Source organism: Brassica napus, chromosome C3 (assembly GCF_020379485.1).
Source record: "Brassica napus cultivar Da-Ae chromosome C3, Da-Ae, whole genome shotgun sequence".
NCBI classification, from domain to species: domain Eukaryota; kingdom Viridiplantae; phylum Streptophyta; class Magnoliopsida; order Brassicales; family Brassicaceae; genus Brassica; species Brassica napus.
This window is the reverse complement of record NC_063446.1, coordinates 44,650,548-44,675,588: the sequence shown is the minus strand read 5'-3', so window position 1 is coordinate 44,675,588 and position 25,041 is coordinate 44,650,548. Positions and strand designations below refer to the sequence as shown.

Below are 25,041 nucleotides of genomic sequence, written 5' to 3'. Positions count from 1 at the left end.
GAGACGTTATGAGAGGTTTGCTGGAAACAAAGATGGAGTCGACTTTTGAAACAGAATATCGACCGACGTTTACCAAGAATAATTGATCGATGGCCATTTCTTACCATCGATCGACGGTGAAGCCATCCGCGAGTTAATGAAAAAATTAGAAGATTGCAAGTTTCACCAAAGTTCCAATAATTATATATTGTTAGGGTTTTGTATCACTTTAGAGGCGGACTTGCCTAGAGACCCTTTTAGACCTAGTTTTGGAGAGAAGCAAGCTTGCCACCTTGGGGAGAGAGCTTGGGATTGGAGAGAGAGAGAGATCTGAACTTCATAAACAGAGAAGATCTTGAACTCCCTTGTTTTCTTATGTATTACTTGTTTCTCTTGCTTATCATTTATTTAAGTATTATTCAGACCATCATAACCATGTTTCTTATGAATATGTCTGAGTAGTCTTTATGTTAGATTTAGGTTTCTCATAAGGGTGATTTATGAATTGCTAACATGAACTGTTGTTAGGGTGTTTTAAAATAAGTTATTCATTTAGTTTCTCTTAATGCTAAGTTTAGGATTGATCACCCTTAACTCAGATCTTATGATTAATTGAGATAAGTGATAGCTTGACCCAATACCTGAAACTAAACTAGTATGATCTAACAGACTAGATACACACGAGAGTTGGTCTAGTAAGTTAGAGAACATTATCAAACCCATTCATAAAGCTTGCTAGAAGAAGCATCGATTGACGCGACAACTGTTTTGTCGATCGATATTTTGAAAGGTATATCGATTGATATTCATATAGAATCATCGATCGACACTTTCTCGTGATCAATATACGAAAGTTGAGATCCGAGATCTAGACATAGATGATCTAATCGATTATACTCAAGTTCGAGTTCGAGAACAGTCAATATTTATTATCCCTAATACCACAAATAAGTTGCATACTTATCATACCTGAGATAATACATGAATCTAGCTATTTCCCCAATTGTTAACAACCTCAAATCAAACCAACCAAACAATTGCCTTGTTCACCACTTCATTTACTTCTTAAAACCTACTTGTCTAGCTTTATTTCAAAGACTATAAATCTACTGTGTAATCCTAGAGTCTCTGTGGATTTGATCCCTAAGCACTACATCTGTTCCTGTCTGGGGGGATCGACCAGCAGTCGGGGAGTTTCTCCCAGGTCGCTACCCTGAGAGCTGTTGTGGGGTCGCCATTTTCGGAGGAGCCTGCTTTCTGAATGATTTTTCTTTTTTCTTTTTTGTTTCTAAAACTCTGGCTTTTGTTGAATCTCCTTGTTTTCAGATAATGGCTCTTTGGAGTCCCCTTTGGTTTTTGGAATAATCGGCTCTTCATAATTCTCTTTTTACGCACTCTTTCCTATTGCTTTGCATGCTTTGATGGTAGTACTTCGAGCTTTTAAGAGGATCTTCCCCGCCTGTTTCTCGGTTGAGATGAGACTCGTAGTATATGATCGCTCCTTATCCTCTTCGTAGGTTAGATAATAGGATCCTGGAGATTATACAGGGACCAGAAAATCGGCTAGCAACCCGGTGGTTATAGCTAGGACCTGAGAGATGGACTCTGAACCCGGAGGTTTCAAGCTTTCTAGAATATGGACTCTTGGAGTCTGGTGATCGTTTTCATAACCCGGAGGTCCCGTAAGGACCCAGAGGTTGTCTAAGAACCCGGAGGTTTACCTAGACCACGAGATCATATTTTGGGACCCAGAGGCCGTAGGGGAACCCGGAGGTTCTCCATTAGATCCTGGGATCATGACTGGACCCCGGAGGCTGTATGGGAACCCGGAGATTCTTCGATAGATCCAGAGACCGTACTTGGAATCCGGAGGTTCTTGAGATCGTGATTGGACCCTGAGGTCTTGTGAGAACTTAAGGTTTTCCCTTAGATCTTGAGATCGTATCGGGACCCTGGTGTTTGTATTTAGTCCTTGAGGTCATGTGGGAACCCAGAGGTTCCTAGAGATGTAATGACCCCGATGCGCCTTAGGCTGCACAGAGGTTCTATCCTCTTTTTAAGATCATATTTGGAACCATGAGGCTAGATAGGAACCCGAAGGTTCTTCCTTAGATTCTGAGATCTTTGCTTGGAACCCGGAGGGTATCTGGGAACCCTGGGGTTCTTCCTTAGATTTTATACATAGGGCCCGAGATCATATGGGGAACCGTGAGTTTCCCCTTTAGATCGCGGGCATGTATATGGGCCTGGAGTTCTCTTGAGAACCCGAAATATTTGTTTTCGTAGGGACCGTACTCCGCCTTCCTAGGCAAGACTACTACCGGTACCTATTCGGATTTTGCATTATGCCGCTCGGAAGCTGGCCACTATCGAGTTCCTATGCTGTATTCTACTTCTTCAGGAAGTCACTGACATGCTTAGAGGGTGCTGGTGTGGGTGTTATGACCCAAGTGCTAGGCTTTGATGCTTTCCACGTCTGGATAAGCATAGATTATGAGGTGCTCCCGGAATTTTGTACTTTTGCTCCCTGTATTTCACAGTACTTTTGCAAGTATACCCAGTGTTCCATGTATTGTATAGCACGTAGCGTTTTATAACAAGTACTTTCACATGTGGTACTCTAGGGACCCCGATGCGCCTTAGGCTGCACAGGGGTTTTAGGTAGTTTTGACAGCATACTCAGGCTTGCGCATACACATTCCTGCTTTATGTCTCATACCCATTTTGATTTTCTGTGGATGTGCCACTGTGGACGTGCCACTTTTTTGACAAGGGTTGGCCAGGATCGAAGGTCTCTGGAGACCTGATCCAGCTCGTATGCCCCTTTTAAGTATAGTGATTTTCCTACTGCCCTTATAGTCAAAACTATTTTTATTATAAGCTTTGTCCGGAGACTTTTAGCATACATAAGAGTAGGAAATCGTAATGGTTAAATAATATATAGTAAGATAATAGAAATGTAGGCTTTGAGACCGTATTAAAAATGATAGGCTTTGAGGTGCAGGGCTTTCCAGCAGTTGGGTTGTATTTTACCTTTGCTATCTTGTAGCCTGTAGGCTCTTGCACTCCGCACCTCAATTACCTTATAGGGTCCTTCCCACCCGGGGTGAGTTTCTCCGTCGTTTTCTCTACTCGTCGTAGAACCCAATCCCCTTCCTGGAAGGTCCTGGTTCTGACTTTCTTGTTGTAAGTCATGGTGACGTATTGCTGGTAGGACCAGTTTCTTAGCCGAGCGGCCTCTCTCTTTTCGTCGAGTAGGTCGAGTCTTAGCGTCATCATTTCGTTGTTCTCTTCTTGAGAGGTAGGCCCTAAGACCGTTGTTCTCACTTGCATCTCCATGGGTATTATGACCTCAGAGTCGTAGACGAACGAGTAAGGACTCCGTGCAATTCTTTCGCCCATTTCCCGTGAGAACCCTCTAGTCGCTTCTTAAGCATGTTGACCATGGTCTTGTTCGTGGATTCGGCTTGTCCGTTAGACTGGGGGTGTCGGTGTGTGGCGAAGGTGAGCTTTATGCCCCAGTCCTTGCAGAATTCCTTGAAGTTGTGGCTCGTGAATTAGGGTCCATTGTGGGTGACGATCTCATGAAGGACCCCAAAGCGAGTGATTATGTTTGTCCACAGGAATTTTCAGATCTGGAGATCTGTTATCCAGCTGAGTTCTTCTGCTTCGACCCATTTGTAGAAGTAGTCAGTGACTACCAGAAGGAAGACCTTCTGCCCCGGCGCCATAGGGAATTTCCACACTATGTCCATGCCCCACTTTCTAAAGGGCAACGGTGAGCTTATGGACTTGAGATTTTCCGGAGGGAGTTTTGAAACTGGAGTGTGCCTCTACCATTGGTCACAGTGTTTGGCATGCCTGTTGGCGTCTGCGGCCATCGTGGGCCAATAGTAGCCTGCCCTTCTGGCTCTGAGCACCAGGCTCCTGCCGCTAGAGTGGGATCCACAGTTTCCTTTGGGTAGTTCTACAAGGATTCTTGCGGCTTCTCGAGGTGTGACACATCTCAAATACGGGCCGAAGAAGGATCTCTGGTTTAGCTTCTCCTGGGAGATACAATACCTTGTGGCTTGCTTCTTGATTTTCCTGGCTTCCTTGCGATCTTCCGGGAAAATGTCATTCTCTAAATACCGGATTAGGGGGGTCATCCAGGTTACGCCCTCCTCGATAGTGGAGATTTCTTTGGATTGTGGTTCCTCCAAGGTGGCTGTCCACTGAAACAAAAGCAGGGGGATGCTCATGTGGCTGTTTGTTTCAAGGGCGGACCCTAGATTATTAGTCAGGGCATGGGCTTGCGAGTTCTGCTCCCTAGGGATTTGAGTGAGCTTGCAACTCTTGAATCTCTTAATGAGACGCTGGGCGACCGCCGTGTACTGGATCATGGTATCGTCTTTTTCTTGGTATTCCCCCTGCACCTGGTTGATTATCAGTTGGGAGTTGCTGAAGACCTGGATGTTTTCTGCCCCCATTTGATGGGCGAGTGTGAGCCCTGTGATTAAGGCCTCGTACTCACTTTCGTTGTTGGTCGCTTTGAAGTTGCACCTCACGGCCCTTGAGGTTGTGTTCCCTGTCGGCGAGGTAAGCACTATTGCTACCCCGGCTCCTCTGATGTTGTTGGATCCATCGACATGCAGGACCCATTCTCCCTCTTCCTTTGTTTCGCTTCGGAGGCGCACTTCTTGCTCCAGAGCTGGGAGCAATGTAGGGGAGAATTCGGCCACAAAATCTGTTTGGACCTGTGATTTTATAGCTGGGGCTGGTTGAAAAATCACATCGTATTCCCTTAGTTCCACAGCCCGTTTCGCTAGGCGTCCAGAGACTTCAGGCTTGTGGAGGATCAATTTTATGGGGAAGGAGGTGACGACCACGATTGGGTGAGCCTGAAAGTAGGGCCGCAACTTGCGGGCGGCGACTATCAGGGATAAGGCCAGCTCTCTAGATGGCTGTAGCGGGTTTCTGCATCCAGGAGAGCCTTACTTACGTAGTAGATTGGTAGCTGCTTGCTTCCTTCCTCGCGTACTAGGACGGCGCTTACAGCGTCCTCCAAGACTGTTAGATATAGCAGCAGGACCTCACCGAGCAGTGGCTTGGATAGGAGAGGACGAGTGGTGAGATATGCCTTTAGCTCATGGAGAGTGGACTCACACTCTTCCGTCCAGTGAAAATCCTTTGGGTTTTTGAGGGTTCCACAGAAGGCGTGAGATTTACCGGAGAGCTTGGAGATGAACCTGGTCAAGGCTGCCATTCTTCCTGCTAGCTTTTGGACCTCCTTGACGTTCTTTGGGGAAGAGATCGAAAGAATTGCCCTGATTTTCTCCGGGTTTGCTTCAATGCCCGGTGGGTTACAATGTACCCGATGAACTTGCCGAAACTGACCCCAGATGAGCACTTTCCTGGGTTGAGCTTCATGTTGTACTTCCGGAGAATGGAGAAGGCTTTCTGCAGGTGAGATATGTGGTCTTCAGCCTCTAGGGATTTGACCAGCATGTCGTCGATGTAGACCTCCATGGTTTGCCCTATCTGGTCCGTAAACTTCATGTTCACCAGTCATTGGTAGGTTTATCCCGCGTTCTTTAGTCCAATGGGCATAACTTTGTAGCAGTAGATCCCTCTAGATGTCATGAAGGACGTCTTCTCCTGGTCTTCCGGATGCATGAGTATTTGATTATAGCCGGAGAACACGTCCATTAGACTCATCAGCTGTGCCCGGCTGTGGCATTGACCAGCTTGTCGATGTGAGGCAGAGGAAAGAGGTCCTTTGGGCAGGACTTGTTGAGGTATGTGAAGTCTAAGCAGACTCTCCACTTCTCGTTCTTCGTTTTGACTACGACCACATTGGCTACCCATTCCAGGTACTGTACCTCACGAATGAACCCCGCGCCGAGCAGGATTTTGAATTCGTCGTTGATGATTGTGTCCCTTTCGGGTCAAAACTTCCTCCTCTTTTGTTTTACAGGTTGATGTAGGGGATCCCCCTGCAGCTTGTGCATGATGATCTCCGGATCGATCCCTGGCATGTCTGCGTGGGACCAAGCGAAGTAGTCAGAGTTAGACCGGAGGAAGTCTATTGACCTCCTCCTTAATCCTTCGGTCAGCTTGGTGCAGACCTTGAGATGTCAGGTCTGGTCCCCTTCGATCAATGGCACGTCGTCCATTTCTTCGACCTCCGGTTCCTCGGTGTGATGAGCCGGAGGTTTGCTCTGTCATTGCTATAAGACCTTGGTCTTTCCCTTCAAAGTAGTCTGGTAGCAGGAGCGGGAATATTCTTGATCCCCTCTGATTGCCTTTATGCCCCAAGGTGTAGGTAATTTCACCATCTGGTGAAGAGTTGAAGGGACGGCTCCCATGCCGTGAATCCAGGGCCGTCCCAGGATCATGTTGTAGGATGAATTGCAGTCAATGACAAGGTACTTGGTTGACATGTTGATCCTTTCAGCGTATACCGGGAGGGTCACCTCCCCGGCGGTCTGCTTGACTTCTCCGCTGAATCCTATGAGTGGGGTTATCCTCCGAGTTAGAGCGCTTTCCTCCAGCCCCAAATCCTTGTATGCGGCCTGGAAGATGATGTTGCCGGAGCTTCCATTATCTACCAGTATCCTTCTCACCAGGCAATTCGCTACAGTGAACGATATGACTAGGGCGCTGTGATGTGGGGTGAGAACCTTTTCATGTTTGATAGACCATGGATTTGACCCACTTTCACCCATGATAGACCATGGATTTGACCCACTTTCACCCATGGTTTATAGGTGTTTTATTAACTAATTATTATATTATAGTCTATTTATTATATTTATAAGATCAGGAGTGATTTGGAGATAAGTGATGATTTTGGAGCATTTTGGAGATATTTGGAGCAAGCACCCGAGATGACCATCGAGCTCGACCATCGGTCGATACTGAGGGAGAAATATTGATTGATGTTCACATCAGAACATCGATCGACAGCGAAGCGCGCAGAAAGCCCGTTTGGTCACAACCGACTTGAAGCCCAAGTCTTCACTGACTTACAAGATTACCCTTGACGAGTTTTAACCTAATTATATAAGTTTTGCCACCATGTTAGCGGCAAAGTGGGCTTTTCTTGTGTTTTCTTGTTTTACTATTTTCAATAAAGGTTTTCTAGGATTTTGATAGATTGGAGAGAAGATCCAAAGTTATATTTGTGATTGGAACTCCATTGATATCTATTTACTATTCTAATAAAATTTTCTTACCTATTTGCTGTTATGAATTGCTTGGCCATGTCTGAGTAGTTTCTTTGTTAGATTTTAGGCTTTAAATAGGTTATGAGGGATTAGCCCCAACTATAGATTGTTGAGTTTTGATAATAATTATTAGGATTGTCATTAATGCATGATTCTAGATTAGCTACCTAGAACTTGCCCTAGGAATGTTAGATATAAGCGGTAGCTTCAATCTCATCCTGAAACCATTCTAATTGAGCTAAGATTCTTGCTAGAGTAAGGCGAGAGCTGATCTAGCAAGCTTAGTGAGCACATTCAACCCACGCATTAATGCTTGGCCAATAGCGCCGATCGATATTCCAATAGAATAATTGATCGACGTTGCGAATAGTGTAGCGATCGATATTCATATAGAATCATCGATCAACACTGGTCAATAGACGAACCAAGAAAGCGAGAGCCTAGTGGTTCGTTTATAAGTGTTGAGCTCTACACTATCATGTATGCAACTCATTAGGCATCTGTAAGATTATAATTCCAAGTTTCCTGAATAAAATCCCTAAGTCTAGTAATTTCCTTTTGAAGCACCAAAACCTCAACCAATCAATCGAGCAATTACTTTCTCAACAAGCAGCAATTTTACATTTAAATCATTAAACCACCTTACTTAACAAATCCAATTAGATTTATTAGGTTCCCTAGCTCCTTGTGGATTCGATCCCAAAGTACTACAATTGAACCTCTTGTTTGAGATAGTAAATTCACTCCTTAGGGTAATTTGAGTGATATCAAATTTGGCGCCGTTTCCGGAGAGTTTTGATCGCCTATTAGATTTAATTTTGTTAAGTTTCTGACATAATTTTTTTTTTCTTGGATTTTCAGGTACATGCCCATCAGTACCAGAAGCAACAAGGAAACTCAGCTGCTATTCTCACCAGATCCTGCAAGCTTGGAGCGTTCAATCCGCAAAGAAGCGCGCTCCTCATCGATCGACAACAACACTTGTTCGTTGCTCGATTTTTCGTCAACCACCGTCGACCCAGGCACTAGTCCCGTCGACCGACACTCGCTCACCACCGTCGACCGAAGACACTCATCTTCTGTCGACCGATATCTTCTATCCGGCATCGATCGATACTTCAGTCCGAACATCGATCGATACTGAGCCGCGAGACATGGTTGCGACTTTGATTCTTGTACATGATGAGAGAGGAGACCTGCATGACCAGGAGGGTCATCTGCGTAATGCAGCAGGTCAGAGGATAGATACTCAGGGGGCTGCAATCCCTGAGTCCAATACTGATGTTACAGGCACTACTCTACCTGTAGATGAGGCTGCTGGACCCAGAACATTGGCTGGCTACAACCGTCCAGATCAGTTCTACACCAACAGATCAGCCATTCGTCCTCCAACTATACAGAGGGATTTCAAGTTGAAGCCGCAGTACTACACACTCGTGGGACGGACACCCTACTATGGGTTATCTCACGAGCATCCTATGGACCATCTACAGAGGTTCGAGGATCTCATATCTGCTATTAAAGTCGAGGGAGTCTCTGAAGACTACCCCCTATGCAAGCTCTTCAAGTACTCACTTGGTGGAGATGCTTCGCATTGGGTTAAGCAGTTACCACCAGGATCTCTCACATCCTGGAGCGATATCAAGAATGCATTCTTATGCAACTTCTTCAATGAAGCGCATGCTGAAGACTTGAGGAACAAGATTGCTACATTCACTCAGGAGCCTGCAGAATCATTCAGAAGCTCCTGGATCAGATTAAAGTCTTATCAGAGAGACTGTCCACGCCATGGATTCAATGAAATACTTTCTACAGAGGCATCGCGGTGCAGTACCAGATGGCTCTTGATGCTTCCAGCAATGGGAACTTCAACACCAGGAATCCAGAGGAGGCAGTGAAGGTCATTGAAAACCTAGCATCTAGCAGCAGCACCAAGAACACTGACTTTGAGAGGAAGAGATCGTCCACCATCCTTGGGAATGATCAGATGGATGAAGTGAAGGGAAAGCTAGACAGTGTTCACAAGCTTCTCAGGAAGCAGGTCTGTTTGGTTGAAGATGCAGAGGTTGTAGACACAGAGGGTAGAGCAGAGGAAGAAGATGTGAACTTCATCAGTGGAACTGGATTCCAAGGTTCTGGAAACCAAGGTGGAGACAGAAACTCCTATGGAAATAGGGGCAATTTCAACCAGAGTTCACAGCACCAGAAACCCTACAGAAACAACTACAACAACAACATGGGTTATAGAAACTCCTACTACCAGAAGCCACCACCCCCTACACAAGAGAGCAAGATTGAAGAGATGCTTGATCGGATTGTTGAGGGACAGCAGCGCATGACAGTGGACTTCAATTAAAAGATTGATTCTGTCTACACCAACCTGAACACAAAGTTTGAGACTTTGAGCACTCATGTGAAGAAGCTGGAGATACAGGTTGTTCAGACAGGAGAAGTTGTTAAGAGGCAGGGAGCCTTGACAAGAGGGGTAGAAGATGATGTGATGAGCACCACGTGAATGCCATCATTGGGGATGATTTCTGGTAAGTGGTGAAGGAAGAAAAGCTGCAAGAAGGAGATTTCAAAGTAGAGAGTCTGATGAGTTCTGGCGGATCGCATTGGTGTCGATCTATGCCGAGCCATGAACATCGGTCGATAGAGGTCAACCAAAACCGATCGACATCCTCACCTGGACATCGATCGACAAAAACCTACGGAGTCAACCACATCTTATAATGTCGTGAGGATCATGACTCACGAGGAGTTCGCAGCAAAACACCCACATCCTCCCAGTCCTGTCTACGTAAAAATTGATCGACATTCTGACTCCGTCATCGATCGACATCAAGAGACCGACATCAATCCGTCAACATCGATCGACATCGACCATACAACATCGATCGACATCCGTCCAATACCAAAATCCATTATAAGCAAAAAAGCTAAATTTGATAAACAATACCTAACACCAGACGAATTTGGTATTTTCAGGGACCCAGATGGCTACGCAAGAGAAATCGATGGACGTACACTCCACGTATCTCGAGAGGACATTGCAGACATCTTTTAGACATCCAATGGAGCAGACAACCTCTTCATGCAACAACAAAACATTCCAGAGCACCAGGAGAAGGTTACGACGAAGTTCTATGACACAACTGGTGGCATAGAGAATCGCTTCAAACAGAAGTCTTGACATCTTGCTCGACCGTCGATCGATGTTGACGTCCCAACATCATTCGACATACGTCCAGAATTTGGCAGACGAGCCTTTGATTTCTTTGGGACTAGGAGATTCTACTGGGAGGAGAAGGATGAGTATGGAATCTACAGAGATGATCAGGGATACGCCAGAGATGTAGATGGACACACCATTCGTGTTCATAACAATGATATCAGAAGACTTATGGAAAGAGCTTCAAGAGATGAGCCAAACTACATCTGTCTTCCGGAACATGCTAGCTCATTCACACAAACCAAACTAGTACCAGAGATCTACACCAAGGACGAGATCAATGAGATGTTCTATGGAGTCTGTGGAGAACAAGAGAAGAACAAAGGAGACTTCCAGATGAAGCTTGATGGTGTCTACTATCCTCTAAATGATAGTATCAGTTGGATAACTACTTGCATGGAAGAGATGAGGCAAGACATAGCCAGAATTCGGCGAGCGACCGACATTTCTCGACCTACATCGATCGACAGACATCGACATGCATCGATCGACAGTTGCTTACCAGAATCGATCGACAACCGCTTACCAGAATCGGTCGACGACAATCCACAACACTCCCACACGATGAAGTCTCAACCAGATTTTCATACCAGGGCAGAGATAGATCAGTTAGTAGAAGGGATTTACAAAGCTCTGGAAACTATAGAAGAGAGACTTGATAGGAGATGTGATGACATCTATTTCCCAATGGATCTTACCATTAGTGCTTTGACTTCAAAAATAGAAGCTATTCAAGGGGAATTAGTGGAGATTCAGAGTTACATTGCCCGTCGACCAGAAGCGTCGGCATCGATCGACAGACACAACAACAAATCGACTGACATTCATAGACGGACATCGGTCGACGACGCTACAAACCAAGGGAGGCTAGTACAAAAGGTGACATCAGATATGTCTGATACACACAACCATGGAGCGGAGATCTCAGCTGACACATACGCCACACTTATGAGACATTAGTTCAATCTTGAGAGTCTTGGAGATAGACTGCAGAAGATAGAAGATACAACTACAGTAATGAACGACAAATGGCGCAAAGGAGATGAAGCAATGCGAGACTTCACTGGTACATGGTTCAACAAGCGCAAAGAAGAGATAGAGACTTGTTTCCCAACAAGTGTCATCACTAGCCCAATCACCTCCAAAGTTAAGCTAAATGACTAACAAAGCGCTGAGTGGGAGACAACCCACTATTAGGTAATATTTATTTGGTTTTTATTAATCTAGTATTTATGTTGGTTTTTAATCATTGCAGATCATTATAAACAAAAAGAAACAAAAATAGATCCGAGTAGACGATTACCGTGAGTATCGACCGACGAGACACTGCCGACATCGATCGACAGAGCATCACCTGCCGCGACTGATATCAACATCCTTACATCGGTCGACATCCATTCCGGTCTGGTATAACGTTTTAACTTGTTACATTGAGCTTATGATTTAATTATCACCATAACTCCGACTGAATTTACACTGGGGACATTGTAGTTTAAGTCTTGGGGAGGTTTACTGATATTAGTTTATTTATGAGTCTTATATATTTTCAAAAATAAGTTTTTATTGAGTCAAGAAGGGGATAATGAACTTTTTCAATTTTTACTTACTATCTAACCACTCTCTAGCACCATTCTTTGAGGTTATTGACTGCAGGGTGTACTGAATGGAAACACCAAAGTGGATCACCTGCCAATAACATCCATGCTAGCTGAGAAAGTCCGAAGGAACCGAAGCTGACTTCCAACCTTAATCAATACAACTTGCTTGTTTTGGGGCTTGGTATACATTGGATCGGATTTCTCTTTCAGGTCTAAAAGGTACAAGTCTGTAAATTTTTTGTTTCCTTCTCTCCTCTCTTTGGCATCTCAAAGATAAAAAAAATAAAAGATTGAAATGATTTTCTGGAAGAGGCAGAGGGGTAGGAGTGTCTCCTGTGACCCCATTATTCTAAATCTGAAAGGAATGATCACACATTGTGGAAATGAGGGGTAGGAGTGTCTCCTGTGACCCCATTATTCGCTCCACTTTGTCAAAAAAAAGAGAGCTACAAAAGTAGAAAAGTCAATAAGATGAACAAGATGGCTATATCAGCATCAACATTCATTGAAATTGAAACTAATGAGATTCAGAGAAGAGAGATATAGGGAGAAAGGAAACAAGAATTAGACTACGTGTTTACTCAGATACCTGCTAGAGTAAGAGTCCATGTGTCCCTTAATCGATACTCCCAAGATTTAGCCTACACATTTATATGCATAAATGAAGTCAGTCAGGCGGAATCAGCTAAGCTGTGGGCTTAAAGGTTTGGTTGCTAAGCTGAGGTCTAGTAAATGAAGTGCCTCTAAAGTTGGCACTGATCTGATGTTGCTTGAAACATTGCGGAGGTAAAAATCGTGATTTTAAAATTGTCTGATTCCCTGCTTTTTTCAAACCTCTTTCAGAGAGACTGCCTGTTTGTTTTGCTTGAGGACAAGCAAAAGGGTAAGTCTGGGGGAGTTGATAGACCATGGATTTGACCCACTTTCACCCATGGCTTATAGGTGTTTTATTAACTAATTATTATATTATAGAGTCTATTTATTATATTTATAAGATCAGGAGTGATTTAGAGATAAGTGGTGATTTTGGAGCATTTTTGAGATATTTGGAGCAAACACCTGAGATGACCATCGAGCTCGGCCATCGGTCGATACTGAGGGAGAAATATCGATCGATGTTCACATCAGAACATCGATCGACAGCGAAGCGCGCAGAACGCATGTTTGGACACAACCGACTTGAAGCCCAAGTCTTCACCAATTTACAAGATTACCCCTGACGAGTTTAAACCTAATTATATGAGCTTTGCCACCATGTTAGAGGCAAAGTGTGCTTTTCTTGTGTTTTCTTGATTTACTATTTTCAGCAAAGGTTTTCTAGGATTTTGATAGAATGGAGAGAAGATCCAAAGTTATATTTGTGATTGGAACTCTATTGATATCTATTTACTATTCTAATGAAATTTTCTTACCTATTTGCTATTATGAATTGCTTGGCCATGTTTTAGTAGTTTCTTTGTTAGATTTTAGGGTTTAAATAGGTTATCAGGGATTAGCCCCAACTATACATTGCTGAGTTGTGATAATAATCATTAGAATTGTCATTAATGCATGATTCTAGATTAGCTACCTAGAACTTGCCCTAGGAATATTAGATATAAGCGATAGCTTCAATCTCATCCTGAAACCATTCTAATTGAGCTAAGATTCTTGCTAGAGTAAGGCGGGAGCTGATCTTGCAAGCTTAGTGAGCACATTCAACCCGCGCATTAACGCTTGTCCAATAGCGTCGACCGATATTCAAATAGAATAATCGATCGAAATTATGACTAGTGTATCGATCGATATTCATATAGAATCATCGATCGACACTGGTCAATAGACGAACGTAGAAAGCGAGAGCCTAGTGGTTCGTTTATAAGTGTTGAGCTCTACATTATCATGCATGCAACTCATTAGGAATCTGTAGGATTATAATTCCAAGTTTCCTTAATAAAAACACTAAGTATAGCTATTTCTTTTTTAAGCACCAAAACCTCAACCAATCAATCGAGCAATTACTTGCTCAACAAACTGCAATTTTACATTTAAATCATTAAATCACCTTACTTAACAAATCCAATTAGATTTATCATGTTCCCTAGCTCCTTGTGGATTCGATCCCTAAGTACTACAATTGATCCTCTAATTTGAGAGAAAAAATTCACTCCTTAGGGTAATTTTAGTGATATCAATGTTCCTTGGCCGTGAAGCTTATTTCGTCCGTACCCAGGAGCGGGTGTTTCGGCTTGGCTGCCTCTAGGCCGTGCTTAGCGTTCCAAGTGCTTTTCTTTAAAGCTGCTTGGCTTATACCGCTGATTTCTGATCCGCCCGATATGACATGGATCACTCGGTCCTATCGAGGTGGCGAGACGGGAGCAGCTTCAGTGGGCTTTCCTATTGTCTCCTTGCTTAGATGGCTCTTGGCCTTTTCGGAAAGGAACTCCATGAGGTGTCCTTTCTTAAGCAATTCGTTGACGTCGATCGTCAGTGCGATGCAGTCCTCCGTTTTGTGACCGTGATCACGGTGGAAGTCGCACCAGAGACCAGGGTTCCGGAACGAATCAGGTGCTTTCATCTTCTGAGGCCACTTGACCTGTTGGCCCATCTGCCTCAGAACATTGATCAGCTCCGGCCTTGAGACAGAGAGGTGGGAGATGTCTGGCCATGTGGACACTGCCATCCTTTCTGCCTTCTCGATCGCCCGGTTCTAGTATATGCCTCGATTTCTGTTCCCAGAATCCCTGGCTGGTCTTGGAGAGGGTTTCTAGTCTTGCTCGGTTCGGTCCGGTCTGACCGCCTTGGGGTCTTGCTTTAGCTGCGCCTTAGCGCAAGTGGCAACATCTTCTTCCCATTTTACATGTGCCAAGGCTCGGGACATGACGTCTTCCATGGTCTTGCACTGGTACTTGGTCAGCTCCTTATAGAGGTCCCCGTCGGGGAGTAAGCCTCTCTTGAAGGCAGAGATGGGAGTGGGGATGCTGCCTTCGGGAATGGCCACCTCCTCTTGATTGAAGCGGGCTATGTAGCTTTGCAGGAGTTCCGCCCGATGCTGGAGGATTTCGTATAGACCATCATAGGTTTTCTCCAGGTCTATGTTGCTGGCAAATTGTTCCACGAACTTGTCACTGAGGATAGCGAAGGAGGCTATGAACCTGGAGGGTAGGTTGATGTACCATTGCAGAGCGGGTCCGGTCAGGGTTCAGCCGAATCCTTTGCACATGGTAGCTTCACGCGACTCTTTTGGGAGTGCTACAGCGAGCATCCTTTGTCTGTATTGGGCGACATGATCGTCTGGATCGCTGGTGCCGTCATACGCCTTTATGTTGGGAAAGGAGAACTTCCTAGTCATCTCGATCAAGGTGATCTCATTCGTGAAAGGAGTATCGGCGTAGGAATCGGGGTTGCTCTTTCGGATGGGGGGAGCTACCCATGGGAGCCTTTCAACCATGGGCTGCATGGAGTCGAGGCTCTTGGAGAACATCTGCTCCAGATAAGCAACCATGGGAGACTCCGTCTTTGCTGCTCCCTCGGGTGCTTCCTTATCGGATTCCGGCTCAGATTCGCTGTCTTCTATGTCGTAGGTCTGAGCACCCTTAGCCTTTTTGCGCGTTTTTGCGTCTCCTTGCGACGTCGTAGGCGGGAGAGTCATGCATGTTCTGGAGTTAGGTGTCTCCAGAGTCGGCATGGGTCGGATTTGAGCCCAGAATCGACGGTTTTTGTTACTTGTCGTATTGAGAGCTTGGTTCTCGTCTCAGAGGTTTAGATTCTCCAATTCATGCTGGCTGAGCTTTTCGGCACTCTGCTCCAGTGGCTTTGAGTGTTCGTCGAGCTTCTCCTTCAAGCTCTAGACTTCTGAGGAGAGCTCGGGATTCTCTGCAACTTCTATCCGAGCTCTATTCAGCTCGGTTACTTGGCTTTGTATACCGTTGAGTTGCCTTTGGAGCTCTGCTTCTCTTGGAGTAGCTTCGGGTAGCTCGTTCTGCTCATCCACCGCCATTATAACGCAGTTTAGATAACCACCCTCCTTCTAGCGCCAAACTGTTAGGGGAGTTTTGTGAGTACTACGGAACGATGGATGAGGCTGGTATTTCGTATGAGTTTGAAAGTAATGAGATTGAAGGAGACGTTTTATTAGATCAAAGAGCTGGAACTACAATAGATTGGTATATAAACCCTAGTTCTAGCCGCCTAGCTCTAATCTCTAAGTCTTGAAGTGTCGATCCCTTGCTCTAGGGTTTAGGTTCCCTTTATATAGTTGTCTTGAGGTGGGCCTTAGTCGGTTTGAGCGACTTGAACTCTTCCATATTCGGAAATATGGAAGGTTCTCCTTATCGGATGTTTTCTTTTTCTCGAAGGAAGGGGGCGGTCCATGGGACTGGACCCGGAATACTTTCTAGCGAGGACCCGGGGCGTCTCCTAACGGGGACCCTGGGCGTCTCCTAACGGGGACCCAGAGGTCGGTGTCCTGCCTGGGGTCTGGAGGAATTCAATACCTGAGTATTTTTCCCCAACATCTGAATAGATCCACCTGTTAGGTTTAGGGTTCAGATATTCATGAGGGATTAGCCCAAAATATAGAATTTACTAAGTGTCAGGATATTAATCAATTAGACTGTTCTTAAAGCATGTGTTCTAGAATAGCTAACTAAAACCTTGCCTATAGATATTAGGGCGCATTCGGAAGATTGGTTCTTTGTCTGAAATCATTTAGGTTGTGAAAGGATTGCTAGAAATAAATGGAATCTGGTTTAGTTTACCTAGTGAACACGTTCAAACCCGTTCGTAAGGCTTCCTATAAGGAACTTCGATCGACAATTCTCTAGTTGTATCGATCGACGGAGTGAAAGGTGTATCGATCGACACCCCGTTGTTTGAATCGATCGACACATTCTCAGGACGAACAAGCGAAAGCTGAGTTCCTAGATCCGGCGATAGATAGCCTAAATATACGGAAGTTGATCGGCTATTCTAATTGTTTGAGTTCTATAATATCCATATATACTTAGTCTATATCTCTATAATTCTGATTGTCTAAATAGAAACCCTAAGTCTGGCAAACCATCTGTTAGGGCATTTTTGTGTATGATCTTTGTGAGTACCACGGAACGATGGATGAGGCTAGTATTTCGTATGAGTTTTATAGAAAATAGACTTGAAGAGATATTTTATTGAGTAAAGAAGCCGGAACTACAATGATTGGTGTCTAAACCCTAGTTCTAGCCGTCTAACTCTAATCTCTAAGTCTTTAAGTGTCGATCCCCTGCTCTAGGGTTTAGGCTCCCCTTATATAGTTGTCTTGAGGTCTGCCTTACTCGGTTTGAGTAAGTTAAACTCTTACATATTCGGAAATATGGAAGGTTCTCCTTATCGGAAGTTTTCCTTTTCCCGGAGGAAGGGGGTGGTCCCTGGAACCGGACCCAGAGTACTCCCTAGCAGGGACCCGGGACATCTCCTAGCGGGGACCCAGAGGCCGGTGTCCTGCCTGGGGTCTGGAGGAATTCAATACCTGAGAATTTTTCCCCAACACCATCCTTCTGTCAAACCCCAATCAATCAATCGAGCAATTACATTGCTCACACCACTGCTATTTACATTTAAACCATTCAACCTAGCTTAATCATATATCTATTAGATCTTTTGTGTGCCCTTGCTCCATGTGAATTCGATCCCTAAATACTTCAATTGAACCTCTTATTTGAGAGAGTACAAATCACTCCTTAGGGTAATTTGAGTGATAGCAATGACGCATATGTGGTTATCAAGCTTTTTAAAAGCATTATTTTTCCTAAATTTGGAGTTTCTCGAGTAATCATAAGTGATGGTGGCTCCCATTTCATCAACAAAGTTTTCGACAGATTACCCAAAAAGAACGAAGTGCACCATAGAGTTGCTACACCATACCATCCGCAAACAAGCGGACAAGTAGAAGTCTCAAATCGACAGATTAAAGAAATCTTGGAAAAGACTGTAGGAATATCTAGAAAATATTGGTCTAGAAAATTGGATAATGAACTTTGGGCCTACAGGACTGCATTCAAAACAACACTAGGAACAACCCTGTTTCATCTGCTCTACGGAAAATCTTGTCACTTACCAGTTGAGCTAGAGCACAAGGCAGCTTGGGCTATAAGATTACTAAACTTCGACATTAAACCAGATGCCGAAAAGAGACTCATGCAGCTTAACAAACTAGATGAGATCATACACTTAGCCTCAAAAAGTCGAAGTTATATAAAGAAAGGACGAAAGCCTATCATGACAAAAAGATCATTTCCAGGCACTTCGAACCAAATGATCAACTGCTATTATATAACTCTCGCCTTACATTGTTTCCCAGAAAACTCTAATCTCGTTGGTCAGGTCCTTTCACAGTTACAGAAGTCATACCTTACAAAGTTATTACTCTAATAAACAGTAAAGGAGAAGAATTCACAGTGAATGGACAACGAGTTAAACATTATTGGGCTAAACCAGTTATACCAAATAGCAGACCTCAACGATTAGGCCTTTCCGATCACCGACTAATCGGATCTGAAAGTCAAGCTCAAGACTAAAAATAAGCGCTGAATGGGAGGCAAACCATTTATGGTTTAAGATTTTTAGAATTAGTTTAGGAATTCTTTAGAGAAAAAATAATGAAAAATAATAATAATAAAAACTGTGTCGATCGACATAGGGATCTCCTCGTCGATTGACGGAAAACATAAAAGCACGGTCCTACTTAAGTCGACATTAAGTCGATTTTTCCCAAAACCGAAAACTCTTCGAAACAATCGCCCTCACTTTCTCTCTCTTTTCTTGACCAAATCAAATCATTCGTGAGCCTAATCCAGTTGTTTTTCAATGCTCTATTCGTTCAGTTCAGTTAATCAACCGTTCTACAAGGTATGAACTAGAAATTCTATAACTTTGGAGCATGTTAGGGTTGATATAGAAGATGAACTATAACCGGGATTTTAGGGTTATTTAGATCGATTTGTGTTATTGGAATGCTAGAATAAGGATTATGGATCGATCTGAGTAACTATTATGCCTTGCAAATCGAATTGCATTGAGTGGGTTTTTGCGAAGAACATGTCGATCGACGACAAAACATTTCTGTCGATCGATTTTCCGGATATATTATCGATCGACTTCGACACAAACCTGTCAATCTACATCGAACACTAATTTGTCAGGTTCGCTGATCTTGTGCTTTCTATTGTGATATTTGGTTACATATGACTGAGAGAAGGAGAAAGAGGAGATTTGATACTGCTGGCAGCTCAAGTGCTGCACCACCACCACCTCTGGTTTACGACCAAGAGCCTTGGCCGAGAGAATGGGAAGAAGAACCCATCGAGATGTTTGCGCACTTTGCTAACCCTCGTGCTGCTGTCAAAAGCACAGACTGCACCCACCGTGAGATCAGAAACGAGTGGGATGATTATGATAGCCTGTTCTACAATGAGTGGCAAAAGGTCATCATTGAGCCGACGCGATTCATTGACTGGGCAACCATCAGGCGGCTAGGTCTCAAGCAAGACCTCACATAGATGCTCAGAGAGTTGGGTATGGGCACCATGGCCACCCAGACGTACGACCTCTACCCCGAGCTGGTTAGACAATTCATGGCTATGGTACAGGTCTACTACACCAACAAGGAGTGAAGAGGGCAAGCAAGGGTACCTTAACCTTTTTCATCTGAGGCATTAGATACAGGATCCCTCTCATGACACTCTGCGAGATCTACAGGTTTGAGAACTCGTGGCTTTGACGCTTCTCTGTTCCTGGTTTTGTTGGGAGATCACTAATCTGGGAGCACATAGCTTCTATTCATTTCGACTCTGGTTCAGCCACTCATACGGACATCTGTCACCCGACTCTGCGCTACTTCATCAAGATCCTTGCCAACACACTGTTGTGCAAGATGGAACCGAAAAAAGTTCGGGTACATGAGCTCTCATTGGTCTACTATGTGGTGAGGAGTCTGGTTCACAAGGAGGGTATTGATGAGCCAAAGGACGACCAGTGGCCCAACCTCGGGTCTTTTTTGCTGAGCACCTCTTCAATTTGAAGATGAAACCATTCCAGACAGCAGGCGCGAAGAAGGAGACAGTGGGGACTCTGCTCACACCGATCTTCATACGATGGGGGATCCCTTTGGATCAGGCTATGGTAATCGACCAGCGTGTTTACATGGATGCGGTGCACCTCTACGAGCACCACGAGCACCCAGTGGCTCAAGGATAGTCGTTTATGGAGTTTCAGGGATGGGGAAGGCACACACTTGATAGAGCTACCCAGACGTTCGGTTACGGATATCGCAGGAGACCTCGCCCGGAACCAGTTTCACCCCGACCCAGCCACCATGCCGCGGCGCTGTGCCGCGCCCCGGGCTACGAGAGCACATCAGGAGCAGCCAGAGGCACCACTCCCACCCTTCCCAGACATGCTGGACATGACCGCACGCGAGCATCATGACTTCCAGCGCGTCGTAGTTGATGCTCTCACAACCATCTGGACTAGAGTATCGAGGTGCCGCTGCTCGAGCAGGGAGAATCTCAGAGCCATGTCACAATCCGCCGCAAGACCATCACGCCAGCTCAAGGACGACTTCAATGAGACACCACGAGACCACTGATGAGGATTAGTCCTCATATTTCTATTCGTATCTACTTATGTTTTATTTCATTTTCAGACTATTGGAATTTATATTCGGATTTATATATTATTATGTTATGCCTTGAGTTTATTTATTTATGATCTTGCATGTGTTTGGATTGTCTAACAGAGTTAACTTCACTGTCTGATAACTCACATTGAGATGAGTTAGGGCCTTCATCACGTTACAGCAGGTGCAGAAATTTTCTGTCTCTGCGTCATCGATCGACACCAAGGTTCCGGCATCGATCGACGCCCGAGACAGAGTATGGAAATTTTCTTCTCTTGTCCAACATCTAACTAAATACTTATGATTTATTCCCTAACCAATCATAGACTGAATATCACTGGGGACAGTGAAATTTAAGTCTGGGGGAGGTATTTACTGATACCAGTTTGCTCAATGATTCCTATATAAAAAAAAATTCAAAAAGAGTTTTATCAAATCCAGAAGGGGACAATGAACTTTTTCAATTTTTTACTTGTTATCTAACTGCTGTTTAGCATCATTCTTAGTTTACTGACTGCAGAAAGTACTAGAGATACTAAAGTGGATCAACATGTCAACTAGTTTAACACTTGTTGAGAATGTTTGAAAGAACCAAAGCTGACCTCCAACCTAACCTGGCTCAACTACTTGTCTTGGGGCTTGGTATACATAGGATCAGATTCTCAAACAAATCTGGAAGGTAAAGCCTTGCATATATATGTCACCCTATCTCTCTCCATTTCGAAATTTAGAAGAAAATATATATATATAATAATAGGTAATAGTATATGTAAAGAATTCGAACAGGACTTGGTGACTACAACCATTAAGGCCTGATTCATAAGAATTCTATAGGATTCAAACAGGACTTGGTGTCTACACCCATTAAGGCTTGATTCAAAAGAATCCTAGGATATAGGTCAAAAAGAAGTGAACAGGATTTGGTGGCTAAAACCATTAAAGCTTGATTCATGGAAGTCTATCCAATCTAAGTCAATGAATACCTACAATGGAAGTAGACTTTGGCTGAGAGAGAAGTGATTAGAGAGAGAGGAAAGGAACTTACTGTTGGGGTCAAAACCGGTCACGATGGAATCAATGCCTGAAAGTTCCTGGAAAACCAACTCTCGATCGATTCTCAAAAATTAGACATTCCCGGAAAACGGTTAATCAAGTAAAAGACAGTTTTTCGCGGATGCGAACCGAGGAACGTCGAGAAGAGGATCAGTCTGGATGGTTCTCAATCGTAAGCAAGGACCGACTACCTCGCCCTAGGGCGAGGACCGTCTCAACACGGGTCACCTTGCCCATGGACGAGGACGAGGACGACCCGCACCGAGGTCACCTCGCCCATGGGCGAGGACCGACCTCCTGTCCCGAAACCGTGCATCCTTGTCTAAGTTCCCGTAACACAATCCTCGGGCCCTTGGACGCAATACCCATGTCTCGTCTCACTTAGGATTATCAAAGAAAGACTTCGGGAAAAGTTATTAAAACTTGGTCATTGAAACGGGTTCCTGCCTGCCGTATAAACGGTTATGGTTAGCTTGAACACCAGTTGCCTTAACTATACGGGGAATTGGAATCCTTTCGAAAAAACCAACGGCTGCTTCTTAGGAAAAATCGTAAAAATGTCTAAGTCCCAAAACGGTCAAAAAGGGGCCTGAACCGCGGTTAAACGGCCCACTTACGATTTTAGAATAGGATTGAGCCCAAGGCAGATATGACGGTCTATTTTTTATTCGCAGGAAAAGATAAATGTCAAGTTCCCGAAGATAATCATGAAGGGTGACGAAAAATGAAAAAGCTCATCTCGCGACGAATCCGGCCCAGGAAAAGGTGCAAACCGACCTAGAGAGAGTATATAAGGAGGGGTTAAGGCGAGGAGCAAGGAGGAGCTTTTTCAGAGCAAGCTTAATACTTAGAGCAATTTAGGCATTTTTCCATTTTTACTACCGAGCTGCGATTCGACTAGGTTAAAACTTAGGTGGCTAGACTAGCGAACGTACCGACAGCTCTCGTGGCCTAGGATCTTACATGTTGTTCACGCTCAAATGAGAATTCGGAAATAAGACCTCTTTGTTCTCTTTTCGCTCTTTTACGATTTATTACTTTCGACTCTTTAATATTGATCTTGTTGTGCATGGCCCAGCAGATAACCGGGACCTTCAGGGAAGGCTAGGCTAGCTTGGCTTTCCTCCGTTTAACAAATCTCGACGGTGTGAATTCCGGTTCCCACAGTTTGGCGCTAGAAGGAAGGTGGTACGGATCTATCTCTCACGCACCACGCGACAAGCGCTGCACCCGAGATCGACAGACTTCTCGAGGAAGCGTGGAAAACTCCGTTCACTACCCGGATCACGGAAACTAACATCTCAGATCCTGGGAAGATCAAAATTCCCGTCTACGATGGAACCACCGACCCAAAGGCGCATCTACAGTCTTTCTAGATCGCGATGGGAAGGTGCAAACTCAAGGAACGCGAACGAGACGCTGGCTACTGCCTCCTCTTCGTCGAAAACCTCAAAGGGGCCGCGCTCGAATGGTTTTCTCGTCTGAAACGAAACTCCATCGGAAGTTTCCGTCAGCTCGCCTCGGAGTTTCTCAAACAGTATTCCATGTTCATGGACAGGGAAACCTCAGACGTCGACCTTTGTAGTCTATCTCAAAGAGAAGCCGAACCACTCCGTGAATTCGTGAACAGGTTCAAGTTGGTAATGGGAAGAGTCACTGGAACCAGAGAAAAAGTGGCAATCGACGCTTTGCGGAAAACTCTCTGGTACAGGTCGAAACTCCGGCAATGGATATCCCTTGAAAAACTGAGAACAATCCAGGACGCTCCTCACAAGGCAACGGACTTCATCATGATGGAAGAAGAGATGAAAGTCCTCTCCCATAAGTACAACCCGCAGAAGACGTCCACGAGAAGGAAAAACCCTCGTAACGACAGGTATGTCCACCACGAGTGAGAAGATCTCCAAGGCGAGCATAATTACGCTATCAACTCCGGACAGGGAAAGACTTCCGGAAATACCTGGACCAGGAACCAGTTCAAGGATAATTCCTACTGCGAGTTCCACCAGACCAGAGGTCATTCCACTATGAACTGCAAGGTTCTCGGTGCAAGGCTTGCTGCGAAGCTCCTCGTCGGCGAAATTTCGAAGGTCACATGCATAAAAGACCTCCTCCTGGATTCCGATCGCCCTCCCAAAACTGATAAAGAGTCCCCTGAAAACGACACCCGCGAAAATCAGTCGGGCGAGAAACGCGGAAGGAGGCAAGATGACCGAGGAAAAGACAGCAACCGTCGAAGAGTGAGCATGATCATCGGGGGATTGCAATTCTATCGTGATTCGATCTCGTTGAACAAAGCTTATGGATGGAAGGCTGAGACGAGTTCAAGCTGGCTGGCTCGGTCCCCAACAGACGACGCCACTAACGATATTTTCGTCTTCGAAGAGCGGGAAACCAACGGAATCGACAAACCTCACTGCGACCCATTGGTTATCGATCTGGTAATCCGAGACCTGGAAGTGGGAAGGATCCTTATCGACACGGGAAGCACCGTCAACGTCATCTTCCGCGATACCCTCCGGAGGATGAACATTGAACTCGGAGAAGTCGTCTCGGAACCAAAACCTCTCACCGGTTTCTCAGGTGCAATGTCAATGACCCTCGGATCAATCAAACTCCCAGTGATGGCTAAAGAGGTGACGAAAATCATTGACTTTGCGGTAGTCAATAACCCGGCCATCTACAATGTCATCATAGGAACTCCTTGGATCAATGCCATGAAAGCGGTACCGTCGACTTACCACCTTGGCATCAAGTTATCAACTCCAAACGGAACAGCAGTAATCTGGGGATGCCAAAAACAGTCTAGGCTCTACTTCTTGGCCGAGCATAAACTACGGCAAACTCCGAACATCCCCGCGGTCAACCCGAAGCGGGCTAAGATAGCTCAAAACGCTCCCGAGCGCTCGATAAAAAGTGATCCAGAATCACCCGACCAGGCAACGACTCCAGACAGCGACATAGTCCCCGAGTCCATCGCCTTGCCAGCGGACAGCCCGACCCCTGAAATGGTCGTTGATCCAACTGAAGCCCCAACGGCTGAAGTAACCGGAACGATCCCATCCGGCGAGTAGGAACACCCGCAGCAACAAACATAACTATGAGATGGCTTGATCCTCGAAAGAGGTACGTAGGCAGCTTGTCATATCGACAAGTTCAGCTATCCCCCTCGTTAAAAAGGGGGGGGGTGGGTACGTATACTCGTATACTCCCACAAAGTCCGAAATATCCATAAATGTACTCGATATTTTCGAAACTTTTTCAATAAATTCTACCTTCTTCCGATCTTACGATTCACTTGCTGTAAGTCACAGTAATCTAAGGTTGGCCTAAGAA

At 44.9% G+C, this 25,041-nt stretch overlaps 2 protein-coding genes across 2 annotated transcripts; one reads left to right on the top strand and one right to left on the bottom strand.

Annotated features, from left to right (window-relative positions):
* Positions 1-3,812: 3,812 nt before the first annotated feature.
* Positions 3,813-5,487, bottom strand: LOC106374000. The gene is made up of 3 exons (XM_013814109.2): positions 5,346-5,487; positions 4,961-5,304; positions 3,813-4,859 (listed from the first exon to the last, which is right to left on the bottom strand). Exons 1-3 carry the CDS (start codon positions 5,485-5,487, stop codon positions 3,813-3,815), a joined length of 1,533 nt encoding a protein of 510 aa, XP_013669563.1.
* A 17,768-nt stretch (positions 5,488-23,255) lies between these two features.
* LOC106374001 lies at positions 23,256-24,779 on the top strand. The gene is made up of 2 exons (XM_013814110.2): positions 23,256-23,581; positions 23,675-24,779. Exons 1-2 carry the CDS (start codon positions 23,256-23,258, stop codon positions 24,777-24,779), a joined length of 1,431 nt encoding a protein of 476 aa, XP_013669564.2.
* Positions 24,780-25,041: the final 262 nt, after the last annotated feature.

Bases quoted from the DNA above. Each gene is read 5' to 3' on its own strand.
- LOC106374000 (XM_013814109.2), bottom strand. From the start codon at position 5,487: ATGGAGGTCTACATCGACGACATGCTGGTCAAATCCCTAGAGGCTGAA. The intron at 5,305-5,345 runs GCAAGTTCATCG...CGGGCATTGAAG, and splicing joins CTCATCTGGGGTCAGTTTCG to CAAACCCGGAGAAAATCAGG. The intron at 4,860-4,960 runs GTAAGTAAGGCT...CCCTACTTTCAG, and splicing joins AGCAGCTACCAATCTACTAC to GCTCACCCAATCGTGGTCGT.
- LOC106374001 (XM_013814110.2), top strand. From the start codon at position 23,256: ATGGACAGGGAAACCTCAGACGTCGACCTTTGTAGTCTATCTCAAAGA. The intron at 23,582-23,674 runs GTATGTCCACCA...TACCTGGACCAG, and splicing joins AAAAACCCTCGTAACGACAG to GAACCAGTTCAAGGATAATT.